At 43.4% G+C, this 27,566-nt stretch overlaps 1 protein-coding gene across 1 annotated transcript in view; it reads left to right on the top strand.

The window, feature by feature from the left end:
* Positions 1-27,566, top strand: part of LOC115477091 (fermitin family homolog 2-like) — a 162,002-nt gene that overhangs the window by 66,019 nt on the left and 68,417 nt on the right. Inside the window, exon 3 of the mRNA XM_030213708.1 lies at positions 20,749-20,982. Coding sequence (XP_030069568.1) covers positions 20,749-20,982 — 234 coding nt within the window. The remainder of the gene's footprint in view (positions 1-20,748; positions 20,983-27,566) is intronic.

The raw sequence follows: 27,566 nt of genomic DNA, 5'->3' as shown, positions 1-27,566 counted from the left end.
TTACAGATGACAATATACCCCTGGTGCAGGTGGTTGCCAAAATGTGGACACAGGTTACTGGTGGTTGTTTTTTCCAATAAAATTTTATCAGTTTGCCGTACTGGGTTTTTGACCTGCTTCTCCTGACCTGATCTTGTTGTTATGAACGATGTTTACAAATATTCTTGGATTTTGCTTTGTGTGAAAGGTGATACAACAATCAATCTGTAATTCCCATTGTGGATTAATGATACAGGATTGGGACTAACAGCAATATAGTCAAACCTGTTATCACACAGTACCATTTATTTTTCTGCTACGACAGAACCTGTAGTCACTGTTTTGTACGTACATCCAGAAAAAGGGTAAGACCAAATTCTAAATGTGAATTTCTAAAGGAGGCAAACTATAGGCACCTTTTCAGAAGGCTGCAGTCCCTTCCACTTCTATCCTAGGTCTGTGTGTGTTGTATGCATTTGTCCTCTTTTTAGATGAGTTAAGTTTAGTACCTGTGTAAAATAAAACTGGCTCAGGCTAACCGGGACCTGCACTCTTCTCATATATACTGGCCATACATTTGGATCATGGTTTAGTCTACCTTGAATTATGAGACTTCTATTTACTGTCAACCCTGAGAGAATCTCGATTGCATTAGACTTGCACGATGCTGCTTCCTGAATACTCGTATCTTGAGTACTGTAAAAAAGAGAAATTCACTAAATTACTTTACTTCCAAGAAAAGTAATTGTTGAAAAAAATGTATGCTTTTATAAGTTAGAAAGCACCAAGGAAATTTTATGCTTTAAAAAAACAATTGGGAGATAAGGAAGTGACATGGGACTTAATTATAGGTCACAGTTTGTGCTGGGGGAGACAAATGATAAAGAAGGCTAAAAAAAGAATTTGAAAAGCAGTTTGCTGTAGAGGGGGGAAAAAAAACCCTAGCAAAAACATTTTCAGACACATCAGAAGCAGAAAGCCTGTGAGGGAGTCAGTTGATGACACAAAACACAAATTCATTCTCGGATATACTGCTTGTCAAGGTTTTTCTCAAGACCAGAGCACACCATTCTTCTGCCCGGGTTTGGAGCTCAAATGTCAACATTGTTAAAGATTCAGCATTTCAGAATGGAAACATTAGTCTGTAATTGCTTCCTTGAGATCCAGCGAGGTTAGAAACTCTCCTTGCTGGACTGAAGCTTACTTTCATATTCTACTACTACTGTTTAGCATTTCTAAAGCGCTACTAGGGTTACGCAGCGCTGTACAATTAACAAAGAAGGACAGTCCCTGCTCAAAGGAGCTTACAATCTAATGGACAACATGTGAAGTCAGCTTATAATCTAATGGACAGTATGTGCGGACAGTCAAATTGGGGCAGTCTAGATTCCTGGGTAGAGGTTATCAATAGAAATCAAACAAAATAAAACATGGAAAAGAAAATAAGATGATACCTTTTTTATTGGACATAACTTAATACATTTCTTGATTAGCTTTCGAAGGTTGCCCTTCTTCGTCAGATCGGAAATAAGCAAATGTGCTAGCTGACAGTGTATATAAGTGAAAAACATTCAAGCATTGCTATGACAGTCTGACAGGGTGGGAGGATGGGGGTGGGTAGGAAGTATGCATGGGGACATCAAAGTATATCTTTGGTATTCTAACAGGTTCCCATGCCTGTTGGGCAACATTTTACAAGACCAGGACACTGCACCAGTGACTTCACAGTGAGAATCCTCAAAGGTAACTTTAAAACCATACAAGAACGTAAGACCTTTGAAGTCAGAATGATTGAATATTTTAACACCCAACAGAAAGGACTTAACAAGGACCTGGGGTTCCTAGCCCATTATAAACCATAAAGCTGTATGTCTCTGTTGATCACCCTCCCCTCACCTGTCCACACCCACCCTGTTAGAATACCAAAGATATACTTTGATGTCCCCATGCATACTTCCTACCCACCCCCATCCTCCCACCCTGTCAGACTGTCATAGCAATGCTTGAATGTTTTTCACTTATATACACTGTCAGCTAGCACATTTGCTTATTTCCGATCTGACGAAGAAGGGCAACCTTCGAAAGCTAATCAAGAAATGTATTAAGTTATGTCCAATAAAAAAGGTATCATCTTATTTTCTTTCCATGTTTTATTTTGTTTGATTTCTATTGATAACCTTAAGAGTGGACTAACACGGCTACCACACTCCTGGGTAGAGGTGAAATGGTTAGGTGCCGAAGGTGACATTGAAGAGATGGGCTTTGAGCAAGGATTTGAAGATGGGCAGGGAGGGGGCTTGGCGTATGGGTTGATGAAGTTTATTCCAAGCATAGGGAGAGGCAAGGCAGAAAGGGCGGAGCCTGGAGTTGGCGATGGTGGAGAAGGGAACAGAGGAGGGATTTGTCCTATGAGCGGAGGTTTCGGGTAGGAGCGTATGGGGAGATAAGGGTAGTGAGGGGCTGCAGATTGAGTGCATTTGTAGGTTAGTAGGAGAAGCTTGAACTGTATGCGGTACCTGATTGGAAACTAGTGAAGTGACTTGAGGAGAGGGGTGATACGAGTATATCGGTCTAGGCGGAAGATAAGACGCGCAGCAGAGTTCTGAACGGATTGAAGGGGGGATAGATAGCTAAGTGGGAGGCCAGTGAGGAGTAGGTTGCAGTAGTCGAGGCGAGAGGTAACGAGAGCGTGGGTGAGGGTTCAGGTGGTGTGCTCAGAGAGGAAAGGGCGAATTTTGCTGATGTTATAGAGAAAGAAGCGACAGGTCTTGGCTATCTGCTGGATATGCGCGGAGAAGGAGAGGGAGGAGTCGAAGATGACTCTGAGGTTGCGGGCAGATGAGACTGGGAGGATGAGGGTGCCATCTACTGAGATAGAGAGGTGGGTTTGGGTGGAAAGACTAAGCTCGGTCTTGGACATGTTCAGTTTCAGGTGGCAGTTGGACATCCATGCAGCAATGTCGGATAAGCAGGCCGATACTTTGGCTTGGGTTTCCGCAGTGATGTCTGATGTGGAGAGATAAAGCTGGGTGTCATTGGTGTAGAGATGATATTGGAAGCCATGGGATAAAATCAGTGAGTCCAGGGAAGAGGTATAGATCGAAAAGAGAAGGGGTCCAAGGACAGATCCCTGAGGAACTCCAACAGAGAGCGGGATGGGGGTGGAGGAAGATCCATGAGAGTGTACTCTGAAGGTACGGTGGGAGAGATAAGAGGAGAACCAGGAGAGGACAGAGCCCTGGAACCCAAATGAAGACAGTGTGGCAAGAAGTAAGTTATGATTGACAGTGTCAAAAGCGGCGGATAGGTCGAGGAGGATGAGGATGGAGTGTGACCTTTGGATTTGGCAAGGAACAGGTCATTACAGACTTCAGTGAGTGCCGTTTGTCGAGTGTAGAGGGCAAAAACCAGATTGAAGCGGATCGAGGATGGCATGAGAGGAGAGAAAATCGAGGCAGCGGCTGTGAACGGCGCGTTCAAGTATCTTGGAGAGGAAGGGTCGGAGTGAGATGGGGCGATATTCCCATTTAATCTCCACATAGATTTCTGCAATTGCAATCCTTGGAGAACATCAATTTACAACCATGCTATTCAGCATTTCCACTGCACCAAGGACATTTTTCCAAGGTCATGGTAGTAGTGGCAGCCTTCCTTTGCAGGGACAGAATTCAGGTTCATCCATACCTCAACGATTAACTGATTTGTGTCTCTTCTGCCAAGAGATTCTTTAGCCATTGGAAGGAACCCAATGCTGGGGGTCTAGATGCTCTTTTACAGTAGTAGCAAATGGACCACCTATGTGTTTCCTCCATGGCCAATGTTAAGCAGAATTATTCTTTGCATTGCTCTTCATCCAGGGAAAATCTTTGTAGCTCTGGATTGGCCAAGATGTCCTTGGTACGCAGATCTGATGAGGTTGAAGATTACTCCATGTCTCTATCCAGTTAGGGGCCTTCTGATTCAGGGTCCAGTTCTATTTAGCAATCTCTCCCCATTTGGTCTTGGACATGGCTCTAGAAAGGTTACTTGGAAGAAGTCATTGCTACTTTTGTGAAAGCCCAAAAAGATCTACTGCTACTACTACCTAATCTCTGGTATGGAGAACCGTGCAATTTGGTGTTCAGAAAGAAACCTTATCTCATTTAAAGCGTCACTGCTACAAGAAGCAGTTTCTTCAAGAAGGTTTTAAAGGTCTTTCCCTGAATTCCCTCAAAGTTCAGGTAACGGCTCTGGCTTGTTTTTATGGTTGTATCCAACAGTCATCTTTGGCAACACATCCAGATGTTGTGCATGGTTTGAGAGGTGTCAGCTTAGGTCTGCATCTAGACTGGTCTGTCATGAATGGAACCTTTAATCTTCTTTTTAGGGCCCTTCAAAAAGCCCCTTTTTAAACCCTACACACAGCTACTCTTAAGGATTTTACTTTGAAAACAGTTTTCTTAGTAGCTATGTCTTCGGCCAGAAGGATTTCAAAGCTTTAAGCCTTATTTTATAGAGACCTTCTTTCTGCATTTTACTGAAACTGGGGTGTCCATCCATACGGGCCCTTACCTAAGGTGGTTTCTGCTTTTTATGTTAATCAAGCTCTGTATTTACCCTTCTTGTGAATTATGGATCAGAATTTTCCTCCTTGCATCTCCTTGATGATCTTTTGCGCTATTTAGAGATCATTAATAATTTTAGGCACTCAGATTATCGCTTCTAAAGTAACTGTAGCTTGTTGGTTAAATCTCTCTCTCTCTCTCTCTCTCTCTCTCTCTCTCTCTCTCTCTCTCTCTCTCTCTCTCTCTCTCTCTCTCTCTCTCTCTCAATAATTTTCTAAGCATTATTGTCTGTATGTGGCGCTTTTGTTCTACAGAAGTGTTATCGCGCTGCCTTCCAACTTGAAGACTGCTTTTATACATGTCACAAATATGGACTAATCCATTGTAGATGTTAAGGAAAGAAATGTAGCTCCTACCTGATGCTTTTCTTTCTTTTAGTCCCAAAGGATTAGTTCAGATCCCACCCTTCTCTTCTGCTTTTATTATTAGCATTTGTATAGTGCTACCAGACGCACGCAGCGCTGAACACCTGACACAAAGAGACAGTCCCTTCTCAAAAGAGCTTACAATCTAAATAATACAGACAAACAAGACAGTTACGGGTGAGGGAAGTAATGGGTGGGAAGGGACAAGGGGAGGGCAATTGTGGCTAGGAGCTAAACGCAGCAGTGAAAAGGTGGGTTTTCAGCATAGATTTGAAAACAGGTAGAGATTGGAGCTAGACGTATAGGTCCAGGAAGTCTATTCCAGGCATAAGGTGCCGCGAGAGAAAAGGAGCGAAGCCTGGAGTTAGCAGTGGAGGAGAAGGAGGACGATGACAACAAGAGAGATTTGTTTCTTAGGCACAAGGTTAGTGTTTGTTCTTCAGAGTTTATAAAAATTTATTAAAAAGGCAGGAGTTATACTTCTTTCCATTAACTTCTTACTGCTTGGCTATCAGAATACTGAATGGAACCTAGAGCACAGCAGCCTTATATGGCAAACTGGAGAAAATATTTCTTCACTCGGCATGTAATTAAGCTCTGAAATTCATTGCCAGAGAATGTGGTAAAAATCAGTTAGCCAGATTTAAAAAAGGTTTGGGCAAGTTTCTAACAGAAAACTCCATAAACTGTTATTTGAGGTGGACTTGGGAAGATCCTGGGATAAGCAGCATAAAATCTGTTCTACTCTTTTGGTATCTTTCCAGGTTCATGTGACCTGGATTGGCTATTGTTGAATATAAAACACCAAAGACAATGCAAAATCCCATGAAACAGCACAGCGAAAAGTATCCATAGGCATGACCAAATGACTTGGATAGGAAACCAAATATTCAAAGGTGCCCTTTATTAAGAGAAGTCCAAAGGATTGCAAACAAGTTCAAAGGGACTTGACACGGGCCGTGTTTAGGGTCAATCACCTGCATCAGGAGTCTACAAATAAATAAAAAGAAAACTGCAGTGATATGATGTGGTTCTGAAAGCTGTTTCAAAAGTTACTATGTGCTGATATCCAGTTCTTTGTTTGATTGCTCTTTGTGCCACTTGTTGCTCTAGAGGAAGTTTTTGTCGCATAAAAAAACTGCACTGATAACGTAAATATCTTTACAGACTTCTGATGCAGGCAGTTGAGCTGAAATACACTCCTTTGGACTTCTTTTAATAAAGGATACCTTGGAATATTTGGTCATCCCTACCGATTCTTCTTGCTTGGCCATTGTTGGAAACTGGATAACTGGGCTTCGGTCTGTCACAGTATGGTGATGCTTATGTATTTAAGGTAGACCTGGGGAAGCCATTTCTTATCCCTGGGGTTAAGTAGCATGGAATCTTGCTACTTTTTGGCACTTGACCAGGTAGTTGTGACCTGAACTGGCCACTCTTGGAAATAAGATACTGGGCTAGATGGACCCTTGGTCTGACCCAATAGGGCAATTCTTATGTAACTTTTCAGCTAGTAGGTTTAATTAATGATGATTGATTGTAGCACTGTAGATTCATGCATTGTAAAATAACTTTTCCATCAGTTATTTACATTTGTATATTGTAAACATTTTAATGGCTTTTTAAAAAAAATTGTGGTTATAAATTGTTGGGTATTTTTTTTTTTTAAGTTGCTGTACGTTTTTGCACCATTGTGCTTCAATAGATAATTTTATGGAAGCACAAAATAAGTTCACATTTAGTGGTACAGACTTAAGTTTGTTCACAGTTCTTCATGTTGTCATATGGGATGTGTGGTGTGTGTGTGTGTGTGTGAAATTCCTAAGTGCAGCCAGGCTGCCTGTGACTTAAGTAATAAGGGAGGAGTTGGGATGTCGAGGTCTTCATATATACAGTTTCTCATGTATTTTACCAAAGGCCGAACTTGGTCTTTTTTTTTTTTTTTTTTCTAAACCATGCCCTCAACGCAACCTCTTGAAAACTATATGTATCGTGATCTTCAGAAAGCTGCTATTTGCATGCAAAGCTATTTAAATACATTTGGTTACCTATACATGTAAATGCTAAAAAAGTAATTTTAGAAGGCTTGTGTGGCTAACTGGCAAGATTCATTGTGTAACCAAATTTTATAGGGAGTCATGTTCTGTAACCTCTTTCTAAAATTTGTTTGAATAACTGAGCTAGAAGAGGAACAGAGAACAATTGGGAATCCTGAGGTGGTTGTGCATGAACATTCATGGTGCTGTAGTTCAGAGGAGGTCAGTGGACAAATTAAACTACCACAGTGTTATGTGGCACTTGGTACACTAGCATCGATCTTGATGCTCTGTTTAGTGCTATAGTTAGTGTACCAAATGCTTGAGTCCAGGCTATTTTATAGTATCTAGGACATGATTTTTTTTTTTATTTGTGAAAGGCATAAGCTTTCCTATAGCTGGGGCAGCAGGTATAGAAAAAAAAACCAGTGATAGCTAACTTAGAATTAAATTGGCGTTTCACCCTACTGAATGAATTTATTTATTTAATTATGGTTCATTTATATCCCACATTTTCCCACTCATGCAGGCACAATGTGGCTTACAAAAATTAGGAAAATATACAATAAAGCAGAAATACATTGCAGAGGAGACAGAGGATAGATGGTGGGAGAAGTAACTAGCAACGAAAAGCAGAGCAGGGTGGGGAGTGTGAGGGGGATAATCAGCAGAGTAACTAGGGGAGTAGGTTTTGGTAAAGTAGGTTTTCAGCAGCTTCTTGAAAAGGCTGTGGTCCATTTGTGCTTTAAGGTGCTGCGGGAGAGTGTTCCAAGATTTAGGGCACCAGTAGCGGAAGGAAAAGGTGAAAATCCTTTTGTACTTGACACCCTTACAATTTGGGAAGTGTAGATGGAGATACGTCCGTGCAGCAGGCGTGGCATTCCTGGGTGGAAGGTCGATCAATGGGAGCTTGTACTCTGGATCAAGCCCATAGATGATTTTGTGGGTTAAGGAGCAGAGCTTAAAAGTGTTACGCTCCTTTACAGGTAGCCAGTGGAGCCTGAAGCGCAGAGGCTTGGCGTGTGCATAACGACGTTCTCCCAGAATCAGTCTCGCCGCAGTGTTCTGGACTGTCTGGAACTTTTTCAGTAATGAGATCTTGCAGCCCACATAAATTCTGCTACAGTAATCCAGGTGGGAGAGAACTAGCCAGTGCACAAGGGTACAGAATAGGACTCTGGTAAGAAGGCATCTTATTATGCTCCTGTTTACCTGCCGCACTGTCTTGCTATGTGATCACAGCACCTTTTAGGAATCCCCAGTCTCTTGTCCTTTGCATCCTCTAATACTGCTGCATCTCTCCTCTTCTCTACAACCTTAGTCTGTTTACAAGGTAGTTTTCTTCACAATATTATTGTCCTCTGCTTTGAGTACTCTTACCCTGCCCTCCCCATCCTGTAAGGCATGCCAAATCACAGCCTGGGCTCACCTCCAGAATTTCCTTCCTACATTCCTGCACCCACTCTCTACTGACGGTCTCTGGCTACTGTCCCATTCCCATGCTGACTTAATACATTTTAAAATTGCTCACTGTCTTCCGGTCTGCTGCTTTTGCCATAGTCACCTCCCTGCTAAAACTGATGCCTGGCCACCCCTTCACACACTGCCCAGACTGTGGCTCACTTTTTCTCCCCCCCCCCCCCCCCCCCCCCACACACACACACACAAATGAGCAGATTTTATGGTGAATTCTTTAGCAGGCTGCCATTTAAGTTTGTTTTTTTTTTTTTTTTCTTTCTTTGGCCCTGCTCTCTTCTTTTTCTGAAATCAGAGGTGGAAACTGCCTGTCTGCTCTCCTCCTTCCAACTTACCGCATACTCCTAATGCCCCATTTCCACCCAGCTCTTCAGTTCTGTCTCCTGTGCAGTCACCCCCTCTATTTTTGAACACTTGCCAGAGTAACTGTTCTCTTTCTTTGAAACATGCTGTGTTTACACCACAACTTCATTGTCTTGTTCTCATTCCATATTCTTCCTCCGTAATCATTATTCAAACTATGCAAATAAGCAGTTCACCTCCATTTGCCTACCTTTTAGTTCAGCACATGTGATGTACTGCTATGTCCCAACTTTTGAACTGTATTTAAGATTATGTAATGACTATACCATATTAACACCCTGTAAGCCACATTGAGCCTGCAAAAAGGTGGGATAATGTGGGGTACAAATGCAATAAATAAAATAATAAATATTTGAACAGATAGTGGGAGCCAGTGTTCTAAATGAGGTGTAATGTGATCAAATCTATGGGCATTATGGAGTAACTTGTTGGGTATTATTAGGAAAGGTATGGAAAACAGGTGTGAGGATGTTATAATGCTGTTGTATCGCTCCATGGTGTGACCGCTTCTTGAGTATTGTGTTCAATTCTGGTCGCCGCATCTCAAGAAAGATATAGTAGAATTGGAAAAGGTACAGCGAAGGGCGACTAAAATGATTGATAGCAGGGATGGGACGACTTCCCTATGAAGAAAGACTAAGGAGGCTATGGCTTTTCAGCTTGGGGAAGAGACGGCTGAGGGGAGACATGATAGAGGTATATAAAATGAGTGGAACAGGTGGATGTGAAGTGTCAGTTCACGCTTTCCAAAAATACTGGGACTAGGGGGCATGCGATGAAACTACAGTGTAGTAAATGTGAAACAAATCGGAGAAAATGTTTCTTCACCCAACACATAATTAAACTCTGGAATTCGTTGCCGGAGAACGTGGTGAAGGCGGTTAGCTTAGCAGAATTTAAAAAGGGGTTAGACAGTTTCCTAAAGGACAAGTCCATAAACCACTACTAAATGGACTTGGGAAAAATCCACAATTCCAGGAATAACATGTATAGAATGTTTGTACGTTTGGGAAGCTTGCCAGGTGCCCTTGGCCTGGATTGGCCGCTGTCGTTGGCAGGATGCTGGGCTTGATGGACCCTTGGCCTTTTCCCAGTGTGGCATTACTTATGTACTTTAGCATTTGCATCTTATTCAATCCACCGTAGTTGAGTAGGTGTAACGGAAGTCCAGAATAGAGTTACAATAGTTCAGGTATGAAATTACAAGAGCTAGGTTAAGGGGATGGAGTGAAGCGGTGGGAAGCAGGGGGTGAATGGAGTGAACACGATGTAGGGTAGAAAAGGAAGAGGAAAACCATTCAGTGTAGGAGGAATATATATTTCACCAGATTTAGGGAAAAGTAGGAACAAGAGATTGGATCCGCTGTATTCTGCTTTTCATTGTCTGTTTTCCAGTGGCCCTTCTGCCCCAGAAATGTTCAGAAAGAATGCAGTACCAAATCATGTTTACTGGTCTGACATGACCACCTTGAATGGCTCACTATCAGTTAAGTTTTGCAGAGCTGCCAAGTTAACCATTCCAGAAGTGAGACTTCTTGGGTGGTCTTGTATTTCTGTCAACCTCATCCTGGTGCATTATGGGACCTGCAGCATGGATTTCCATGGACAGAATCATGGACTGCAAATACTACAATGCTTTAGGATGTAAATTTAAAACCAGGACCAGCCAAAAAAAGTCTCCCTCCTTAGTAGTTTTGCTTTTGTCTTTGGCCAAGTTGTCTTCCTCCACCCCACTTTTCCCCTCTTCCTGTAGCTGTGAATGGTCCTTCCTCAGCCTGTTGCATAGAGATCATCTTTGATTCCTTCTTTACACATACAAAACGGTGCCAATGTCATCTGTAACATTACCAGCATTCTAAAACACGAATCCATTTTTACTTCCTATATTGAGTACTGCTATTTGGTCCTTGCAGGGCTCCTAGTGAAACACCTTTCTCCACTGTAGCGTCTTCAAACATTTAGCTGCATGACTTATCTACCAGTCTTGTCAGTCTTGTTGTGACCACCTACCTCTGCTCATTATCATTAATGTTCTATCTACTTCACATTCACTTTAGGCTTCTTACTTGCCCACATTCACTGTGTAATTTTCTCATTAGAGGGACTTGCGAGTTTTTGCAAGTATATTTAAAGCGGCTTACATATTATATACAGGTTCTTATTTGTACCTGGGGCAGTGGAGGGTTAAGCGACTTGCTCAGAGTCGCATGGAGTTGTAGTGGGAATCAAACCCATTTCCTCAGGATCAATGTCTGCTGCACCAACCACTAGGCTACTCCTCCACTCTTTCTCTTCCTGTTCCTTTGAACTCGAAGAGCAGTGTCACTGTTTTCAACAAGCGCGGGTTCGAAGAAAACAATATGCCCAAGGAAGAGCCAATTAAATTGCTCAGCAAGAGAACTATGCACTCATTGTGCCCGTCATCTCCTCACTCAACACTTTCCACCACCTTGCCTAGAGTAGATGACCTGTTAGTGCATCATATTCCTCTGGACTTATTCAAATCTCAGCCTAAAAATTGTGTCTCAGGTTGTTTGAATCTTAAACTGGCTCTTTCTAGTGGGGGTTTCCTGCTGGTTTTATGATTTTTCTTTAATTTTCCCATAGCCTCTTGTCTTAATTGTAATCTCTGTGAAGAAGGGACTGTCTTTTATTTCTATTAACATTTCCAGGTGTATACTGTGTTGTACAGATACCCAATTGACAACAGTAACCATAGCTTCTGAGTATGGAATTTATAAAAGTGAGAGAAAGTTGAATGCTTGCTTCCATCTGGAAGAATATTTGCCACTAGCAGAGGAAGCATATTGAAAGACTCTTAAAAAAAAAATTCTACTTGATTGATCTACTTGTGCAAAGACAAAATAAATGCTGTATTTGGTGGCTGAACTGCAGAGAGTGGGAATTCCTTATGACTGTGTTATAGAATAATATGATATGCCAAATACAGGTCATCAGCTAGAAAGATTACTGCAACACATTATTTATGTGCTTGGCAAGGTAAAATAGATTTGTTTACAAGTGCTTCTGGCCTTTCTGTATGGGTGGATGAAAAACTGATTTTGGAAATCTAGAAGAGTGGCAAGTAAGTGCTGATTTACTGAGAAGTTGTTGCAAAATGCTGCTTGTTCAGTGCCAATTTTTTTGAGCTTTCAAGAAATCAGTGAATGCTAAGATGATTTGATTGCTAGAATTTCACCATAACACTAAACCAGATTGCACAAACCTTGGCTGTCTCAGTTTCATTCCTTTCTATATTTGGGTTTGTTTAAAATTTAATGGTGTAACGGTACTAAAAATGTTTAAATTTGACTATGCTCTTTTTTTTTTTTTTTTTTTTTTTTTTTTAAATTCCTTTTTGTGGAGTGGTGCTGATGTGTTATCTTATTAAAATTGGTCTACAGTTTTAACTGGAGTGGAGGAATAGTCTAATCTAATGATGAGAGCAATAAGCTGAGAACTAGGGGAATTGGGTTCAAATCCCACTTCAGCCCCTTGTGATCTCAGGCAAGTCACACATTTTAACTTTCCATTGCCTTGGGTACAAACTTAGACTGTGAGCTCCAAAGGATAGAAAGATGTACACCATTTTGATAGCTTTCAGGCTTGCAGGTGGTAAATAATACATTTCTAAATAAAATACATATTTATATATTCCTGGCAGTGTAACCTAATGGGGGCCAGATGCACAAAGCTTACAGTACTATTAAGGTTTGCTTTAGACTGGTTCTAGCCAGTCTAAAGCAAATGTTTAGGTACTTATTAATGCACAAAGGTGTTTTCCGTGGCTCTAACATGTGTCGTTAGCAGCCACCAAGAAACCCATACAAATGTATTACAATGAGCTCATTAATATTTTAATGAGCTCATTCATAGTCTAATGTGTATTCCAGGGAATGAACAGCTCTAGAGCAGCTCTAATTTAACAAGCAAATTTTATGGCTGCTCTAGAGCTGTTGGAGAGGAGAGAAGCATAAGCAGGCAGCTGCAAAGGCTGCCTGCTTGTTTCCTATCTCTCACCTCCTGGTGCCCCCCCCCCCCCCCCACCTGAAAATTTTTTTTTTTTAATTTCCCTGGTGGTCCAATGGACCATGACTCCTGAACCTTTTAAAAACATTTTTCCTGATGGTCCTGTGGACCGCAACCCCCCCATAACTCCCGAACCTTTAAAAAACATTAATTTCTGTATTTCCTTACATTTATGTGATAAATGTGAATGTAATTAAATAAAATGATTAAAAAAAAAAACATTTTCCCAGGTTGTCTAGTGGATTGAACTTCTTCCCCTGTGCATGCACACACAGCCCCTCCCTGTACCATTACAAGAAGGTGGAGGCAGAAGGGAAGGAACAACGGTTCCTGCCTCAGGCCAGCCTGGAACAAAATGGTGGTGCCCAGTCCCTGCCCAATGCATTCTGGGGTGCACTGAATGGGGCTAAACACCATATAAGGAAAAAACTCCTTATATGGTTAGCCCCACCCAGTGCATCCCAGAATGCACTGGGCAGGGCCTGGGCACCGCCATTTTGTTCCTGGCGGGCAGGAAGGAGGAGCTGTTGCTCCTGTCCTCCTGCCTCCACCTTATTGTAAATGTAACAGGGAGGGGCAAGGTGGGGGTTCAGGTACGGGAGGGGGGGTGTGCATGTGCAGGGGAAGTAGTTTGATCCACTGGACCACCGGGGAAAATGCTTTTTAAAAGTTTGGGGTTGTGGGGGAGGGGGTTGGGGTCCCTTGGACCACCAGGGTAAGTTTAAATAAAAAAAAAAAGTGGGGTCGGGGGGTCCAGTGCATCAGAGCTGTCAAATGGATTTGACAGCTCAAACTCGCAATCAACGAGGACGCACAAAGGGGGAATTCATGCAGTTCATTTGCATATGATCCCCTTTGTGCATCGCCAGCTGATAGCAATTTGCTAAATTTTAGTGAGCCAGCCGTATTTTATGGCTTCCTTTGTGCATCGAGGCCTGAGACCTATAAAGATTTGAAATCCTGTATTACTGTATACTGGACTCCTATAACCCGTGATCATTTTAACCTTTTGATAGGCCACCTAGCCTGGTGTGGGTCTTACAACTGAAAAGAACGTGTCTTCTACAAAACTTGTAGTTTAAGGAAATTTAAGCAGTCATATGGAAGATCCCACATTCATTCACCTTTTTTTTTTTTCCCCAGTATTATTTTTGTAACTGTGTGGTGCAGATAGTACATATTGGGGCTCTTTTATTAAGCTGGGCTACAAAATGGACTTAGTGCACCCTAACGAAGGACTTCCACGCACTGAGCCTATTTTTAGTGCGCCTCTAAATTGGACCTGCCTTGTCATCCATACCAGACCATTCCAGACCAATGGGTTATTTCCATCCACCAGCAGAAGGAGACTGAAAATAGTTCCAAGTAGGGTATCGTGCAGCATGAAATGTTCAGTATTTTCGGTCTCCTAGTGGATGGATTGTGCAGCTTCTCTTGGTACATTTCATTTAACTCCTATCCCAGCTTGTTCTAGGTGATGATGGACCCAGGAGTGTACTGATAGCCCAGCTCTGGGCCTTTCAGGATAACACTCGGTGGCGCATGATCCCTCCATCTGCCAGCAGTGGTGACACTCGGGGAGCCTGGGTTCCTCCCTTCCCCCTCCCCTAGTTCTCCTGGGTTCCTCTCTTCCCCTCCCCTAGTTCGCCTGTATGCCTCTGAGGCACGGCAATGGTTTGGATGTGACATGGAGCCAGATTACCTCACCTTGGGGCTCTTTGATGTGGGGCAAGTATGTTTTACTATTTGAATTTCTGGCCATGTACTAATGTTAGCATTACAACATGGCCATGAAAAATTAATATGGGAACACTAACCACCTCCTAATTAAGAGGCATGAAGGGACTCCCTCTTTAACCATACATTAGTTTAGTTAACATGCACGAATGTCAGCTTGCTTGCTGAATAGCACATCCATACCCTTTCCCTGCTCCAGTCATGCCCCCCTCCCCCCCCCCAAAAAAAAAATAGATACAGATAGTGTAGTTAGCACATGCAAATGACAAAACGTAACACAAAACGCTTTAACATGTCCTACATTAGGCCATTTTTCCTGCGTTCAGCATGTATTAGTACTCTACGTGGTTTAGTAAAGGGCCTCAGTGACAATCTCTAGCATAACTGGGTTCATAGGGTGTGGAATATTTCACTTATTTACTCTTCTGTCTTTCTGATTTAGCGTTTGCGGCTAAGCATGCACCAAACACCGTTCATGTTAGCGATGGTGTGAAGCCAAAAACGTGCATATTCTTGCAGAAAAACAAGATATGTTGTATTTGTGTGGTTCCCTCCCCCCCTTTTTTTGTTTTAAATAAAGGACAAACTCTAGGAACAATTTTGGTTTAGCTCTGATCCTTTCATTCATACATCAAGGCAAGTTGTATGAAGGTATAGTAGGTAGGGGACTTACCCTCACAATTTAGCACATACAGGGCCCTGTTTACTAAACCGTGCTGTAGGCGCGCAAACTTTTTAGCGCTACCTAACACTAGAGACACCCATAGGAATATAATGGGTGTCTCTGTCGTTAGCGTGCGCTAATTTTTAGTGTGTGCTAAAAAATTAACGCGCCTACAGTGCGGCTTAGTAAACAGGGCCCACAGTTTTGTAACCTATTTGGTTTTTGAAGTGAGTTTTACGAATGTTATGTTGACCTTCTGCAGCTGCACTACTTAAAATCTAGTATACCCCTCCCTCTCAGTTTTCAGGACTCTTGTGCTCTTTCTTGTCAAATTTGGAGTTCTTTTCCTTATTTTAATAATTGTTAACATTGTACACTGCTTTGATCTTATATTAGGTAGAATAGTATATCAAATCCTGAAATATAAACATAAACTTGTTCTGTATTCAGTATCAGAGTACTTCCCATTCTAGAAGTTATTACAAGAGGACCTTACGAGACTGGGAGACTGGGCATGTAAATAGCAGATGACGCTTGTGAGCAAGTGCAGAGTGATGCATGTGGGAAAGAGGAACCTGAATTATAGCTACATAATACAAGGTTCTACGTTAGGAGTCACCGACCAAGAAAAGGAGCTAGTTGTCGTCGTCATCGATGATATGTTGAAACCTTCTGCTCAGTGTGCTGCAGCGGCTAAGAAAGCAAATAGAATGTTAGGTATTAGGAAAGGAATAGAAAACAAAAATGAGGACATTATAATGCCTTTGTATCGCTCCATGGTGCGACCGCACCTCGAATATTGTGTTCAATTCTGGTCACCGCATCTCAAAAAAGATATAGTGGAATTAGAAAAGATTCAGAGAAGGGTGACAAAAATGATAAAGGGGATGGGACGACTTCCCTATGAGGAAAGGCTGAAGCGGCTAGGGCTCTTCAGCTTGGAGAAAAGATGGCTGAGGGGATATATGATAGTGGTCTTTAAAATAATGAGTGAAGTGGAAAGGGTAGACGTGAAGTGTCTGCTCTTTCCAAAAATACTAGGACTAGGGGGCATTCAATGAAGCTACAAAGCAGTAAATCGGAGAAACTTTTTCTTCACGCAACGTGTAATTAAACTCTGGAATTCGTTGCCAGAGAATGTGGTAAAGGCAGTTACCTTAGCAAGGTTTGGACAGCTTTCTAAAGGAAAAGTCCATTGACCATTATTAAAATGGAGTTGGGGAAAATCCACTGCTTATTTCTGGGATAAATGTAATTGACAAAACAAACAATTGTGCCTGTGCTCTGTCGAGCATCAAAATATAACAAAATGTTTAAACACACATGAATACAAGTGTATTGCTTCTTCAGCTTATTGAGAGTGGAGTAGTCTCATATGTAACACACGATAAAGATTATTTGATTTTTCACCCAATGACTGTGCTACATAAAATTAGATGTTAGCATATTGCATATGTTAGCATATTGACAAACAGAAATATATCTTTATATATAAGATTAGCAAAGGGTGGTGGAGGTTCAGTCAATGATTAGACAATACACACAGATAATACACCCAGTCATTGGGTGAAAAATCAAATAATCTTTATCGTGTGTTACATATGAGACTACTCCACTCTCAATAAGCTGAAGAAGCAATACACTTGTATTCATGTGTGTTTAAACATTTTGTTATATTTCTGGGATAAGCAGCATAAAATGTTTTGTACTTTTTTGGGGATCTTGCCAGATATTTGTGACTTGAATTGGCCACTTTTGGGAACAGGATGCTGGGCTTGATGGACCAATGGTCTGTTCCAATATGGCAATACTTATCTACTTATGTAGAAGTTATATGTATAAGAGGCTTCCCAACAAAGCAGCAGAAGATACAGCAATTCAGGCACACCTCTTTCAAAAAGTTATTTTTATATTGAAATTTGCTTTATTGCTATGGTTCGGTTTTTTTTTCCTTCCTAAGAAAATACAGTAATTGAACAAAATTGTTTTTCAAACCCATAGTAACTTAAACCCAGTGGCGTAGCTAGGTGGGGCCACAGGGGCCTGGGCCCCCCAAATTTTGTCCGGGCCCCTGGTTTTGCTGGTGGGGATCTCCAACTCCTGCCAGCCAAAGCCTTCTTTAGTGCCGGTCTCCGGTGCGCTGCTTTCCCTGCCCTGTTCTTTCTTCCTCCTGACATCCTGCACGTTCCTTTAAATGAAACTGAGCATGCTCAGTTTCACGTAAAGGAGCGTGCATAGGACGTTAGCAAGAAGAGAGAGCAGGGCAGTGAATGTGGCTGCGCCGGAGACAGGCACTGAAGAAGGCTTCAGTTGGCGGGGGTTAGGAACCCCGCCAGCAAAGTTTTTGCTTTTTTTCAGGGGGAGTGATGAGGTGAGTGGGAGTGGCTGGGTGGCAGACTAAGATGTGCCCCCTCCTACCGTGAGGTCTGGCTACGCCCCTGCTTAAACCACGTCTGTGGCTTCTCAAACTGCTGCCCGAATATATGTTCAGACATGATTGGAGCCTACATGAGTTGTCTCTATATCCCGAAGTGGTTAGATTCCCCTGTCCAGTCACAGGTAGTACTGCTTAACTACCGTTTCAGCCTCATCCTCCCTGTCTCAGCTCATAACCTTGGATTCGTCTTTGACTACTCTCTCTTTCTCTGCACATATCAGATTTTAGCAGTCTGTTGGATGTTTTTCTCTATAACCAAGAATTTTCCTTTTTGAACACACTACCAAAATATCACCTCACACTTATATTACTTCAACTTGCTTCTCACAAGACTTGTCTTCCAGTGGTGTTTCTTCACCCACATAACCGTTCACTTCATTGGCTTCCTCTCCATTTCTGGATAAAGTTCAAACTCCTTTTACTGACTTGAAAGTACATTCGTTCACCAGCTGCTCATCAATCTCCCTCCCTCCCCTAGAACCCTGTTCATCAGGTAAGTCTCTTATCAGTACTCATCTCTTCCACTGCCAACTCCAGACTCTGTTCCTATCTTGCTGCACCATATGCCTGGCATAAACTTCTGAGTTGGTAGTCAGGCTCCTGTGGCAGTATTCAAATGTAGGCTAAAAACCACCTTTTGAGGCTGCTTTTTTAACTCTTAACCTCTGTTTGTGTTCAGTACCCATGTCTGTTTTTAATCCTTCTCGCAATAAATAACTGCCTGATCCCTTATTTGTCCTGTTTGCCTTGAATAGATAGTCCCTGCTCAACAGAGCTTACAATCTTATGCGTGTTTTGTGTATTGCACTACATACATCTAGTAGCCCTATAGGAATGATTACTAGTAGTACTGTTTATGGGTCTTGATGCAGGTTCTGACTAAAGTATATTTTGTGTGGACTAAGGGACTGATGCACAAAACTCCAGCGTCAGAGAACAGTGCCGGAAAAACACCAGCTGAACACTGAGTCAGAATTGCCGACCAATGCTCAAAACTAACATCCAAATTATATGCATCCTGTTTTACTTTTGAGTGTTCATGGCACATGCCCACAAGAGCACTGACAAAGTTAATACAGGAACCACAACGACGGCTCCAGAGCCGTCGTTTGTTTAGCTGCTAGGGCAGGAGTTTTCCATGCACCGATTTTCTGTGCGTCGCACGGAATAGCTGATGAGCTCATTTTAATACAAGCAAGCTCATTAGCATGCATTTGACAGCTCTGATGCACTGGGCCTTCCCCAACCCCACACTTAAAATTTTTTTTTAATTTTTTTAATTTCCCTGGTGTTCCAGTAGACCGTGCCGCCCCCCCAAAATAAAACAAAACCTTAAAAACACATTTCCCTGGTGGTCTAGTGACTGGACCCCTTCTCCCACGTGTGCACGCACATCCCTCCCTGTACCTTTACAACAAGGTGGAGGCAGGAGCATCAGCTCCTGCCTCGGACCTACCCAGAACAAAATGGCGGGGCTTCCTTATATGGTGTTTAGCCCTTCCCAGTGCATCCCAGAATGCACTGAGCAGGGCTTGGGCGTCACAATTTTATTCCGGGGAGGCCTGAGGCAGGAGCTATTGCTCCTACCCTCCTGCATCCACCTTGTTGTAAAGGTACAGGGAGTGGTACAGGTGGGATTGGGAGGGGGTTGTGCAGTAGAAGGGGTCCAGTTGATTGGATCACCAGAGTAATTAAAAAAAAAAAAATCCATTGGACCACCAGAGTTTAAAAAAAATTTTGGAAAGGGGTGGGGGGACACCAAGAGGTAGGAAGCAGAAACAGGCAACCTTTGCAGCTGCCTGTTTGTGCTTCTCTCCTCTGACAGCTCCACAGCAGCTGTAAAATTTGCTCATTAAATTTCAACTGGCATTGGAGAAATCAGGTACATCTTTTAGCAACATGAGAAGCACAGGAGGCAAGGGGCTCCCCGAAGAGAGATGTGCATTTTAAACAGATATGGGACCCTTATTTGGAGGCATTAAGCCCTAGAGGACGCAGTTTACTTCTCAATTGGCATAATGCGACACCCTAACTTAAAGGTTAAGGATAGCCCTGAACATACATACATTTTGGGGGGGGGGGGGGGGGAGATCTCCCCGGTCTATCAGAACACAAGCCAGGAGGGGGATAGGGGAGGGAGGGGGAGGGGTAGGGGAAGGAAGGGTGAAGACTCAAACTATCAGATGATATCACTGGAAAGAAGAGGGGAGGGGGTGGGGGAGGAGGATGAAAAGAAAACAATGTTAGATTATGATAATCAACACAGATGACAGTTGCTTTTGTAGATTCATTTGTGAAAACTTTATTTCTGTATTGGTTTGTCAGTAAAAATGTTGAAACATAAATTTCAGCTACTCCTGGAGCTGTGCATCTCCCTGAATACACATTAGACTACGAATGAGCTCATTGTAATACATTTGCATGGGGTTTCGCGGTGGCTGCTAACAGCACATGTTGGAGCCACAGAAAACCCCATTATGCATTAGTAGCTACATAAACATTTGGTTTAGACTGGCTAGAACCAATCTAAAGCAAATGTTAATAGCAGGGTAAGCTTTGTGCATCTGGGCCTGAATCTGAAAAAAAAAAATACATCTATGAAATGAAGAGAAATCCCAGCATTTCTGTTTTTGTTCACCGAAATGAGATTAGTTTCTCTGATACATTTCTATTTGTTAATTATTAGAAGAGATCTGGTTTAATAGTACTGCATGTTTCAGATGATCCAGCTTTAAAATATGATCTTCTAAATGAGGCAAGACTTAAATTGCTGTCAGCCCTGACATAGCAGTGCAGACCTGTCTGATCCATGGTATTTCTTTTCAGTGTATGAGGGTTAGGTTTGATTTTGAAGGTACACTTGTCACATACTGTACTGTATTTTGTAATGGTATTGCATAGTGGCCAGCTTTTAAAAATGGCGCATACATGGAAGCATGAATTCATCTGTGAGAGAAGTAATGATTTGTGTGTATCTAGTAGATCTGAACTGCTTACATTTTAGTTATGTATAATCTTAATTCTGTAGTGAATGCAATTCTGTTTGGTTTGGTTTTAGATCTAAAAAAGGATTGGTCCGATCACGCACTGTGGTGGGAAAAGAAGAGAACCTGGCTTCTGAAAACTCACTGGACCCTGGACAAATATGGGATACAGGCCGATGCAAAGCTCCAGTTCACACCACAGCATAAACTACTCCGCCTGCAACTCCCTAACATGAAGTATGTAAAGGTGAAAGTGAACTTCTCGGATAGAGTTTTCAAAGCAGTCTTTGACATCTGTAAAATTTTCAGTAAGTATCGAAGGACACCCTGTGCATTAAGGGCACTTGAATGTCCATACCAAGGTGCTAGAAATGAAGCATGTGTTTAGTTGGGAGTCCCCCAAAAATTCATTTTCTATTTCTGAGAGGTGGGTGGAGTGACCCTGGAGAAGATGCTGAAAATGTATGAATCTTTCATCTGTTTCATATTGGTCTAGAGTGGCAACGTAATGTTTCTCATCAGATAAAAGCTCTGTGTGAAATGGTGATGTGTTTTTTGGAAGCCACGTCGATGGACACATTTTAAATATGAACTGCCTCTCCTCCCAAAGCATGAATATTAAGGTTGACTTTGTAATCTATACAGCATACATTCTGTGTAGTCCCTATGGACACCCATTTCCCCTCCCTCTATATTCATTTAATTTTTTTTTTTTTGGGGGGGGGGTCGGATTTTACAATTAGCTTAACTCTGTCAGTGGCTAGCAACATTTCTAATGAGAGTAGTAGTAGATTTTGATGAGTAGAGGAGGTGAGTTATATTAATTTCCTTAGCTGAAGACAGCTAGATCTCAGAAGGAAATGAGCTCTGGAGTGCTGTCTTCCTGACTGTGGGTTGCTAGTTTCATGCTGTCATAGTAAATCTATTTTTGTATTCAGAAATTATCTAGTTTACTTTTGGCTCACTCATTTGTCATGTGGGAGGAAATGTTCAGCTGTTTGGTGCTGCATGAGCTATTGTATAATATGGCCACTGATTTATAGAAATAGTTGCAACTTTAGTTTTAGATGTAGCTTTATAGTCTTTTCCAAAAGTCTGCAGTTGTGTGAATGAATTTGCTGCTGTCCTTTTTATCCTGTGTATTAGAAGTATATTAATTCTACATGATTCAGAACTTTCTGTTCTGAATCATGTAGATCAGGCGACCCTCAGGGGGAGGAATGCTGGCTTCGGCCTAACCCCTGGTAAGCCTTATCTCGGCTGAGAGGTGCCCAGCTCTCAGGTGCTGTGGAGGACTTGCAGCTCATCTGCATATCCTTACAGCCTTCTCCGGGGTGACTCCAAGGGCCTAACCCCTGGTGAGCCTTTCCTCGAGGGCGGGACACTGAGAATGAATGAATAAGGAAGCTTCTGCTTGAGACGACATCGGGACTTGGGAGCGCTTCCAGTGACGCTGATACCCATGCGGTCGGACTCTGAGCCGGTAAATTTAAAATAAAAGAAAAAGGATCCTTGGGGGGAGAAGAGGGCGCCAGGGCGGGCAGATAAGTGGCGGACCGGCCCTGCGTGAACTGGCAGCGGGGGAGAGTCAGCGCTGGCAGGGTCGGTGAGGGACCGGATCTGGAGGGAGGAGGGAGGGAGAGCCGGCTCGCAAGAGCCCGGTTGTTAAATTCTGCTCGGACTTGCGAGCCGGCTCCAGCACACCACTGACTCCGATCCACTCAGGGCCTCCGCTCTAGGTGCCGTGCACCTAATGGTGCGCAGGGCATTTTCTCTTTACATTTATTTTCTCCCAATTACTACTTATGTCTCTAGTACACTTTTTCTTCTTGGTACTGTCCCTTCCTAATCTATTTATCCATCTGAAACCACTGTACACTGCAGAAACATTGTCCACCCTCTGTATTCATCATCTCACTATCTCTTTTTTCCTCTTCCTTTTTCTCAGCTCTCAACCATCAACATTTCCTTCCTTCCATTCATCCATCTCCTTTCCATCTGAGTACATCTTGCCTTCGTCACTGTTGTCATACCTCTCCTACCGTTCTCCGTACTCTCTTGCTCCTTCTCCTGCTTTCCGCTGGGGACATTAATCCCAATCCTGGTCCTCCACATCAGCTCTCATCCTATTTGTGCAGGTCACACCGTGATATCTCCAGTTTAATTTCTGTTCCTCTCCTCCCCCCTTCTTCCCTGCCTTTCTCTTGCGCTCTGTGGAATGCCTGCTCTGTCTGTAACAAATTTTCCTACATGCATGACCTCTTTAACTCTCATACTCTCCATCTGCTTGCCCTAACTGAAACTTGGCTTTACCCTGAAGACTCTTCATTCGCGGCCCTATGCCATGGAGGTTCTTTTCTCCCATACTCCTCACCCGGTTGGCCGTGGAGGTGGTGTCGGGCTACTACTTTTCACCCTCTTGTAGATTTCAACCTCTTCTTCCACCTCAGTCTCACTGTTTTTCTTCCTTCGAAGTCCACTCCATCCACCTATTTGGGCCTCTGCCTCTCCGAGTAGCAGTCATTTATCGACCCCCTGATAAGTCCCGTTCTTCCTTTCTCACTGACTTTGATGCCTGGCTTTCCTTCTTTCTTGAACTTTCATCTCCTTCCCTCATTCTTCGGGATTTTAACATTCATGCTAATGATCCCTCTGACTCTTATGCTTCTCAGTTTCTTGCTTTAACATCCTCTTTCAATCTTCAATTGTGCTCCACTGCCCCCACTCACCAGAATGGCCACTGTCTTGATCTTATCCTCTTCTCAAACTGCTCACTCTCCAGTTTCTGTGCCTCAAGTCTTCCCCTCTCTGACCATCATCTGATAACTTTCACACTTAAACACCCTCCTCCCCAATTCCGCCCAATCTTAACCAATACATTTAGGAATCTTCAGGCTATTGACCCTTCTACTCTGTCCTCCAGTGTTTCAAATCTCTTCTCTACCAAGACTGAGCTTCTTATCTTTTCTCCTAAACCAACCTCTCCTCCTCCCCCATTCTCTATCTCTGTGGATAACACTCTCATCCTTCCTGTCTCATCAGTTCATAACCTTGGGGTCATCTTTGACTCCTCCCTCTCCTTCTCTGCACATATTCAGCAGACTGCTAAAACCTGTTGTTTGTTTCTCTATATCACCAAAATTTGCCCTTTCCTTTCTGAGCACACTACCAGAGCCCTCATCCACACTCTTATCACCTCTCGCTTAGACTATTGCAACTTGCTTCTCACAGGTCTCCCACTTTAACCATCTCTCTCCTCTTCAATCTGTTCAAAATTCTGCTGCACGACTAATATTCCGCCAGTGTCGTTATGCTCATATTAGCTCTCTCCTCAAGTCACTTCACTGGCTTCCTATCCGTTTCCGCATACAGTTCAAACTCCTCTTATTGACCTATAAGTGCATTCACTCTGCAGCTCCTCAGTACCTCTCCACTCTCATCTCTCCCTACATTCCTCCCCGGGAACTCCGTTCACTGGGTATACCTCTCCACTCTCATCTCTCCCTACATTCCTCCCCGGGAACTCCGTTCACTGGGTAAATCTCTTATCTGCACCTTTCTCCTCCACTGCTAACTCCAGACTCTGTTCTTTTTATCTTGCTGCACCATATGCCTGGAAAAGACTTCCTGAGCCGGTACGTCAAGCTCCATCTCTGGCTGTCTTTAAATCTAAGCTAAAAGCCCACATTTTTGATGCTGCTTTTAACTCCTAACTCTTATTCACTTGTTCAGAACCCTTATTTTATCATCCTCACTTTAATATTCCCTTCTCTTGTTTGTCCTGTTTGTCTGTCCCAATTAGATTGTAAGCTCTGTCGAGCAGGGACTGTCTCTTCATGTTCAGGTGTACAGCACTGCGTACGTCTAGTAGCGCTATAGAAATGATTAGTATTAGTAGTGATAGTTCACCCCTTACACATTATATTAAGCTTTTAGAGATTGAATATTGAGTGAATATTGAGCATTGCAGTCCTTTCATAGTGGTTTGTTTGGGTGAGTGTTTTTTTTTTTGTTTGTGAGCAGAAAACAGGGAAAGCAGGATAAGAGAACCTGCTGTAATTTGGCAAGATTTAAGCATTACTGTGCTCATCTCCTTTAGAATAATGACCCAATGATATCTTGAAATGTGCAAAAATGCAACTGAACTAAAGAAAATGGCAAAATAGCAGCCTGAGATGTGATCTGGTAGTATATTATATTGGTATACTGCCTATCTTAGACGTATAAAACATGAACTACTATATATTATCTAATATAAACCCATCTGAATATAAACTGAGAACATTTTTCCCCTTAAAAAAGGTGGTGGTGGGGGGGGAAAGGAAATGTTAACTCAAATATAAAGCGATGGTTTTTATTCAAGTAACCCTTTCTCCTTCCTTCCTTCCTTCCCTCCCTTTCCTGAGGCTTCCACCCCCCCCCCCCCCAAAATCTGGAAACTCCCCACTTGCTCCCTCAATTATAAAGAGACATTCCCCCCCCCCCCCCACACACACACTTCCTGGACCCAAAATAAGCCCTTCCCGCGGGCCTACCTTATAGGCCTTGTGTTCCAGTGGTGAGCATAGTTGTCCTTCTGTGCTCTTGCCCGTGCAGTGTCTTGTACTGAAAATGGCTACCGTGGGTTCCTGTGGGAGACTTGTGGCAGCCATTTTAAGTGTGGACACCATGGCAGGAGCAAAGGAGGATGACTCCTTCTCCGGCTCATCACTGGTCTACCAGGGCTATAAAGGAGGTCCGGGGGGGGGGGGGGGTTCTTTTTACAATAGGGAGTGAGCCAGTGGTAGTTTCCAGTAGGGGGGGCTGGGGCAGAGCTGGCCACAGCAGAACACCTGGGAAGAGACAGAACAGTGGATGGTAAGGAGGCAGTAGTGCTGGTTATCAGGAGGGGAGGGCAAAAGCACCAGTCATCGAGTGGAGATCTGAATATAAACTGAGACCCCTAGTTTTGGGCCTATGTGACAAGGTGGTGACCATAGCCAGAGGGATGCTAGACTTCATAGAGAGGCATATCCAGTAGAAGAAAGGAGGTCTTAATGCCCCTGTGCAAGTCATTGGTGAGGCTTTATTTGGAGTATTGTTTAGTTTTGGAAGCCATCCATATCTCATTAAGGACATCAAAAGACATGAGGCGGTTCAGAGGAAGGTGACAAAAATGATATGGGGATTGTGCCAAAAAACATATGCGAAGAGACTTGAAAACCTTAATATGTATACCCTAGATTAGGGGTTCTCAACCTAGTCCTCAGAACATACCTAGCCAGTGAGGTTGTTGGGAAACACACAATATATATGCATGAGATAATTTTGCATACCATGGAGATAGGGCATGCCAATTTCTCATGCATAATATACATTGTGGGTTTCCTGAAAGACTGGGTTGAGAACCCCTGCCCTAAAGGAAAGGAAGAATAGAGGGGGGGGGGGAAGGATATGATAAAGATGTTTTATATGTTAAAAGGTATTTCCTTGTCATCAAGCAGATGAAGCCATTACGTATGGGTTTTGTCCATCAGCCAGCAGGGGGAGATAGCACTCAACTTTTCACAGTGCCTCATGGCCAGCCAGCTCCACTGCCTCTTCAGTTTTCTCTATCTCCCCAAACAGGGTGGCTGCAGCTTCTTTGAGCTCCATCAAAAATCTGCCTGGGGGTGGCTCCTGGCTTGCCAGTTGTTAGCCGGGGTGTTAGAGGCTATAGCAGCTTCACTTTGAAGGCACATAGGTTAGCCCTTTCCCTGCCTTACCCATGCCCCCGTGGATGTGGACATATTAGCTTGCTTTTCCCTGTCCTTTCCCACTCAGTGGATGCAGGCACATTGGTTTGCCTTTCCCTGCCTTTCCCACTCATCTGAGCCTCCGGAGTTCTTATTACCTCTGCTTTCCTACACAGCATTAAAAAAAAAAATGGAACAGAGGTTTTCCTTTGATTCTTCTATGGGACCGGAGCTGTGATACTCGGTCCGGTGAGGTAAGAGTGTTTTCTAACTCCTCCGGGGTGGGCCCGCGATCGGGGCATTTTTGGCGCGAAACCGCCATTTTGAATTTTCCCGCTGTTTTCGGCAATGGCTGCAGAGAATGTAAAGCGCTGTTCCCGGTGTGGCAAGCGCAAATCAGCAGCGGGGCTCTGTAAATCGTGCTGTACAGGTGTAAGAGCTGGCCCGAGCATGGCGAGCGATGATTCTTCCCGCTCAGAGCTGGCAGCGGACGCCATTTTGAATTCTCTGCATATCGTGGCCTCCGTAGAGACGGAGAGCCCTGAGTCCGGGGGGGGGGGGGGGGACCTCGAATTGAGGCTATTCAGGGAGCGGCTAGCCCTGGACGGGATCTGGGTGCCCAGGGCGAGTTTCTCCCCTGATTTTGTGTTGTTATTGCATAAAGCATACATGCTGAAAAGAGCTCTCCCTCAAGGGTCATCTGAAGCCCCTTCTATTGTCCCCCCCCCCCCGGTGGATTCTGGCCTGGGACTGCCCGCTGAGGCTATTTTCCCTGATAATTAGCATAAAGAAAAGCGTAGAAGGGCTAATTCCCCTTCAGATTGTGGTGCACCTCCTCCCCCCCCCCCCCCCAACCCCCCCGTGGTCTGGCTGTGAGGATTCGGAGAGTTCTGGCAGGCCTTCGTGGTCTGAGGAGCCAGAGTGAGGTTTAGAATTACCACAGGATCTGGATGATCCCTCCGCGGTGAGGATTTTCCACCGTGATGAGCTGCCAGCGCTTATTTCAGATGCCCTACAGGTCCTTTCTATTGAAGAGCCTGACAGTGGCATGGCCTCCTCTGTGAATCCTAGGATGGCTAGTACCAAAAAGCCTGCTCGAGCCTTTCCTTTGCATGACTCCATCCAAGAGCTTATTTCCGCTCAGTGGGCTGACCTCGAGGGACCTTTGAAAGTTTCCA

The sequence above is a fragment of the Microcaecilia unicolor genome, chromosome 9 (genome assembly GCF_901765095.1).
Source record: "Microcaecilia unicolor chromosome 9, aMicUni1.1, whole genome shotgun sequence".
Lineage (NCBI taxonomy): Eukaryota > Metazoa > Chordata > Amphibia > Gymnophiona > Siphonopidae > Microcaecilia > Microcaecilia unicolor.
Note: the sequence above shows the minus strand (reverse complement) of the source record. Positions and strands in the feature narration are given on the sequence as shown.